General features: G+C 42.7%; 1 protein-coding gene across 3 annotated transcripts in view; it reads left to right on the plus strand.

Moving 5' to 3' along the window:
• Positions 1 to 6,519, plus strand: part of CRTAP (cartilage associated protein) — a 32,636-nt gene that overhangs the window by 25,893 nt on the left and 224 nt on the right. The window contains exon 7 of one of the 3 annotated variants that reach the window (XM_027088193.1): positions 6,149 to 6,519. This exon is cut by the window's right edge and continues 224 nt beyond it. In XM_027088193.1, the coding sequence (XP_026943994.1) occupies positions 6,149 to 6,202 (54 nt within the window). In that variant the 3' untranslated portion in view covers positions 6,203 to 6,519. Of the gene's footprint in view, positions 1 to 2,842; positions 3,290 to 3,986; positions 4,392 to 6,148 lie in introns of those variants that run through there. The other 2 variants (XM_027088191.1, XM_027088192.1) reach the window with 2 other exon arrangements.

Genomic DNA, 6,519 nt, shown 5'->3' on the forward strand with positions numbered 1-6,519 from the left:
TTTTCCTGCACCGTGTGGCATCAGGCATCATTTTTTAACATTATAAAAACACACTGAATTTTAGTACTCTGAAGACACTGGGAAGCCCACATCCCAATTTTTCTGTCCGTTTGTTTGTTTTGTTTTCTGTAAATTAGGCATTTTATCCTTCTCTGGGGTTGCTTGAAATTCCTGATTAAGTCTTACTTAGCTGACTTCTTTATTGACGGCGGAGACTGCCGGTTATGGAGCCGTCATTCTGTGGTGGGGCAGCCTAGTCACAGAAAAGCCATCGTTAGGGGTAGCGTTTAGAGAGATGCGTTTGGAACAGACCATCAAACTCTTTCTAAGACAGCTGTGGACTTGCCAGCCATCGGAGCTGGGAGAGAGCTGTGGGTTTGTTCTCGTCTGACCCCTCACTTTACAGCTGAGGAGCTTGGACAGGAAGGTTCCGGGAGCTGCTAGGCCAGACCCGGGAGCCCTGAGCCTCCATGTCTGCTCTTTCCACTGCCCCAGTTTTCAGTGAAGCACCTGTAAATAAGACATCATTGTGGAATCTGTTTTCTGTGCATGAATTTGCATGAGATGGATCGACCACTAGCATGCATTTAGCTCCCCTGAGCCTCAGTACTTCGTCTGTAAAATGGAGCTAATAACATTGACCTCACAGGGTTGGAAGAATGAAATACCACTTTGCACATCGAAGTGCTTTACAGACTAGGAAGTGACCCATGTGCCATATGTCTTGGCTTGGGTTCTCTTGAAGCAGAGCCTGTGATATGACTACAAGAATGCTGACCAGGAAGGAATGCTGACCAGACACAAACAAGGTTGACCGCTATGGTTTGTAAAGTGGAGAAAAATATATTTATTTACTTATTTATTGGCTGCACAGCACGGCATGCGGGATCTTAGTTCCCTGACCAGGGATCGAACCCACGTCCCAGGCAGTGGAAGCATGGAGTCTTAACCACTGGACCGCCAGGGAATTCCTGAGAAAAAAGTATTTAGGAAAAATGGGACAGTAGAGTTCCTGATTATCTAGAGGCAAGCTACTATTGATATTTTGGTATTTATGTCTCCAGTTTTTTCTATATATTTCCAATAAATATTCACTATAAACTTGACTGTAATTATATATCATGGCTTTTCCATTGTAACACTGTAGTTTGAGCAATTTCCCTGGTTATGTTTTTCTAGAACAGTTTGATTGAGATATTATTCACATATTGTACAATTCTCCTTTCTAAAGTATACAATTCAGTGGGGTTTTTTAGTATATTCATAAAGTTATGCATTCAAATTTGAGAACATTTTCATCACCCAAATGAAAGCCCAGGGACTTCCCCGGCAGTCTGGTGGTTAGAACTCCGCGCTCTCACTGCCGAGGGCCGGGGTTCCGTCCCTGGTCGGGGAACTAAGATCCCGCGAGCTGCACAGTGCAGCCAAAAAAACAAAAACAAAACCAAACGAAAGCCCAAACCTATTAGTAGTCACTTTCCATTCCTTCCCCTCTGCCCACCCCGACCCTTTCCCCCAGCCCCTGGCAACCACTGACCTACTTTCTGTCTCTGGATTTACCTGTTCTGGATGTTTCATGTGAAAGGAATCATGGTTTTTGGTCTTTGTGACTAGTTTCTTTCACTGAGCGTAATGTTTTCCAGGTTTAGCCATGTTGTAACGTGCATCACGTTACATGTAAAAAGTCCTTCTCATTGCTGAATAATATTCTATTGTATGGATATACCACCTGTTGTTTATTCCTTGGTTGATGGACATTTGGGTTGTTTCCACTTTTTGGCTACTTTGAATAATGATACTATGGACGTTTGGGTACAAATTTTTGTTTGGGCAAAAATTTTCAATTCTCTTATACCTAGGAGTATATATTTAGGAGTAGAATTTCTGGGTCCTATTACTCTATATTTAACTTGTTAAAGAGCTGCCAGACTGTTTTCCAAACTGGCTGAATCATTTTACAGTCCCACCAGCAATGTATGAGAGTTCTAATCTGTTACATCTTCCTCAACACTTACAGTGTCTGTCTTTCTTTGGGTGTGTGTGTGTGTCTGTCTCTTTTATTATAGCCATCCTAGTGGGTGTGAAGTGGTACCTAATTATGGTTTTGACTTGCATTTCCCTATTGACTAATGGTGTTGAGCATCTTTTCACATGGCTATTAGCCATTTGTATATCTTCTTTGGAGAAATGTTGATTCTATTCAAGTCCTTTGCCCATTTTTAAATTGGGTTGCTTGTCTTTTCATTGTTGAGTTGTAAGAATTCTTTATATATTATGGTTATAAGTCCCCTGTCAGATATATGAATTCTAAAAATTTTTCCCCCAATCTGTGCATTATCTTTTCACTTTGTTAATGGTGTCTTGAAGCTCAAAACTTTTAAAATTTGATGAAATCCAACTTATCTATTTTTTCTTTTGTTGCTTGTGTTTTTGCTGTCATATCAAAGAAAATATTGTCTAATCCAAGATCACTAAAATTTACTGTTTTTTCTAAGGTTTTTATAGTGTTATACACTTACATTTAGGTCTACAATCTTTTTTTTTGTTAATTTAACATATGATGTAAGGTAGTGGTCCAATTTCATTCTTTTGTGTGTGGAAATACTGTTGTCCAGCATCATTCGTTGAAAAGACTTTCTTTCCCTATTCAGTTGTCTGGGTACCCTTATAAGAAATCAATTGACCTTAAATGTGAAGGTTTATCTCTGGACTCTCAATTCTATTCCATTGATCTAGATTTCTATCCTTATGCCAGTACTGCATTGTCTTGAATACTGTAGCTTTGTACTACATTTTGAGATTGGGAAGTGTGAGTCTTCCAACTTCTTTCTTCTTCTTCTAGACTGTTTTGGCTATTCTGGGCCCCTTGCCTTTCCATATGAAATATGGGATCAACTTGCCAAATTCTGCAAAAGGCAGCTGGGATTTTTATAGGAATTGTGCTGAATCTGAAGATTGACTGACATCTCAACAATATTAAATATTCCAATCCATGAATATGAGATACCTTTCTACTTATTTAGGTCTTCTTTAATTTCCTTCAATAATATTTTCCCAAGTTTTGTTATTCTTGGTGCTATTGGAAATGGAATTGTTTTTCTTATTTTGATTTTCTAGTTGTGCGTTGCTGGTGTGTAGAAATACAGCTGATTTTTGTATGTTGATACTGTAATCTCGCAAACTTATTGAACTTGTTTATCAGTTCTAAACTTTTTTTGATGTGTATGGATTCCTAAGGAGTCTCTGTATACAAGATCATGTTATCTGTGAATAGACATGGTTTTATTTCTTTTCCAGTCTGGATGTCTTTTGTTTATTTTTCTGGCTAAAACCTCTAGTACAATGTTGAATAGAAATGGAGAGAGTGGAAATCCTTGTCTTGTTCCTAATCTTAGAAGGAAAACCTTCTGTTTCAGCATTAAGTACATTCTTAGCTGTGGTAGGGCCCTTTATCAGGTTGAGGAAGTTCCTCTTCTATTCCTAGTTAGTTGAATGTTTTTTATCGTTTAACAAACGAGGAATGTTTTCAAATGTTTTGGTGTTGAATTTTGCCAAATGTTTTTTCTGAACCTGTTGAGATGATTTTGTGGTTTTTGTTAATCTTGTTAGTTAATGTTCATTATAAAGACAATTTTTTTTTTTGCGGTACACGGGCCTCTCACTGCCGTGGCCTCTCCCGTTGCGGAGCACAGGCTCCGGACACGTAGGCTCAGTGGCCATGGCTCACGGGCCCAGCCGCTCCGCGGCATGTGGGATCTTCCCGGACCGAGGCACGAACCCGTGTCCCCTGCATCGGCAGGCAGACTCTCAACCACTGTGCCACCAGGGAAGCCCTAAAGACAATTTTTTAATGACTAATATTCCATGGTGTGGATTTTTTAAGTAAAGCGCTTTTTATACGCGTTTCGGTTGCTTCCCACTTTTTGCTTTTATCAATAACACAGCAGTTACTAAATCTTTTACCTCTTCTCTGATCATTTCCTTAGGATAAATTCCCAGAGGTGGAATTCCTGGCTATGAACCCTTTGAAGACTTTTAACATACAAGAACAATGCATTTAGAAAAAAAAATCATAAATATTAGAACAAGAAGAGACCCTTTATGAGATTCAGTAAAGCTGTCTCATGTCACAGATGAGGAAACAAACTCAAGAAAGGTAGAGTGACTTACCCAAAGTCACACGGCTGCTTAGTAATCATCTAGTGAATAGACCAGGCTTATTCCAGGCTTTAAAATTCCTAGGATTCTTAGACTTGGACCTGTCAAGATAACAGGACTCCATTGAAGTTCCCAGAGTAGTTAGGTTATTAATCAAAGCTTTAGAATTATAAAAGAATTTCTAAAGAATGAGCTATTTTTAAAATTATATATCAAATTATGGCAAGTAATAATTTGAAATAAACTGTAACCAACACAATAAAGTTCTTAGTTAATCCTTAAAAATTTCCAAAGGACAAAATGCTACTTCGAAACAAAGTGTCCATATAGTCTCCTGATATTTGTGGTATTCTTCTTTATATCTTTCTGGGCTTGAAATATGTGTAAGAACTCCTGAGAGTTTGCACACGAGGCCCTGTTACAGTTTCAGAACGTTTATAAAGCAGGCTGAAATAGATGCTCTTGGGTAGGAAAGGAGGTGAGGGGCAGGGGAAGGAGCTGCGCACGCATGTGGTCTCACCTGCAGTCAGGTTATCCTGATCCTGCGGGGAGCTCCAGGGCATGCATTGTATCACAGAGCTCCTTCTGCCTTTTGTCATCCCCTTTCTCAGTCCCTCACTAGTTGTTGGCAGCCCGGAGGGGGTGGTGTATAAGCTCCCTGGCAGGGCTGCTCATTTTGGCCAAGATCAGTCATGCAGAGAAGGGATAGGTATAAGCCATTAGCAACGACACTCCCAGCAGCTGGCGGATGGGTGCCTGGAAAATATCGATAGATCTGAGCGCGACACCAGTGACCTTATAGGAGGATGTGTTTCTTTCATCTCTATTGCCGGAGTCACTTAGTAGTGAGCTAAAAGCAAACAATACTATCATCCCTACCTCACAGTAGCCCCACAGCAGGAAACAGTAACCCTGGGAACAGATGTCATGGCCACATATATATAATCCTCTGCAATACCCTGTTTTCCTTTTCGGGGTCCAGAAAGCAACTGAAGAATGTTGTTTATTCAAGCAGCGGTCTTCCACTCCCATCACTTGAGTTCCTAATTGCAGGCATGATGTGTAGAAGCATTTGTTAAAAATAATAAGATCCCTTTTGTGTCTCATGTACTTGATAGATTTTCTAACTATTCTCAAATGCTGAGAGATCTTATGACTCTGTCTGTGTTAAAATATCAAAAGGAGCGAATTGGCTCTTGGCCTGGGAGGGAGGCCTCCGTGAGGGGGGCCAGGCTTTAGCAGGGGGTGGTCACCATCGGTGGGGCTGCCTGTACTGACCTCAGGGGAAGGGGCTTGGCCTTCTTGGTGATTCACTCATTCTCTGCAGTAAAGGGAATGGGTGTCATCAGCTGGTGGGTCAGGTGTGTCATGGGAGTGGAATCAACGCAGAGAAGGAAATCAGAAAGTATGCTGGGCTGTTTCAGGTAGAGGCTTAAGGCTCATTGCAAAAGGAGGGAGCAGGTGGGCTCCTGTACTACCCAAGCATCTCTTGTTTGAGTGGCCTGATTGCTTCAGTTGCACCAGCAGTAACACGCCTACACGCAGTCAGCCATCCCCTAGCAGGTTTACTGAGACCTGTGTGTGCCAGTTTCTGCAGAAGAAGGTCCTGGTCCTTGAAAAGCTCGTGGTCTGGTATCAAGGCAGAAAGGGAACAGACAGAAAGTCTTCCTGTGGGGTAACTGCTAATGGGAGGGGAGTAGGGCTGGGGGAGGGATGCACAGAAGAAGGGCACTAAACAGGGCCTTTCAGAAGGGGCTGGACTGCTCAGTTCACACAGGCTATCTGGGGGTCTTGGAGCACTTGACTCCAAGTTCACATGGTGTGGAAGCCAGGTCCCTCCCAGGGAGAAGTCAGATCCTTTGGGCTCGAGGGAAGAAAGGCTGCTCCAGCCTAGGGGTGGCTGGCAGTTGCCTCTTGGAAACAGTCTCTGCTCACCAGCACTTTGAAGGTCAGGTACCTGCTTAACAGGGTGTCTTATTGTCTCTTACAGGGAGAGGTTGTGGAGTACGTGGATGACCTCTTGGAGCTGGAGGAGACCAGATAGCCCCCAGCAGCCAGAGAGACCTCCTCTCGATGTTCAGGAAACACAGATTCTTTGTCTTCCTTTTCCCAATAGTACAAGTTGTTGATACCTCAGAGCCTTCTCTTTACTCTGTGAAGTGAAAGGGAAGCCCCCATCTCTCACTACAGCTAACCAGGGCTGAGCCTGGTTTCCACGTGTCCACACCTGCCCCCCCTTCACACCTGCCCCTGCTCTTCACACCTGCCCCCCATCTTCACACCTGCCCCCTTCACACCTGCCTCCCCATCTTCACATCTGCCCCTTCACACCTGCCTCCCCAGCTTCACACCTGCCCCCCC

Source organism: Aethalodelphis obliquidens, unplaced genomic scaffold (assembly GCF_003676395.1).
Source record: "Aethalodelphis obliquidens isolate GAN/ISIS:26980383/991018 unplaced genomic scaffold, ASM367639v1 scaffold62, whole genome shotgun sequence".
Lineage (NCBI taxonomy): Eukaryota > Metazoa > Chordata > Mammalia > Artiodactyla > Delphinidae > Aethalodelphis > Aethalodelphis obliquidens.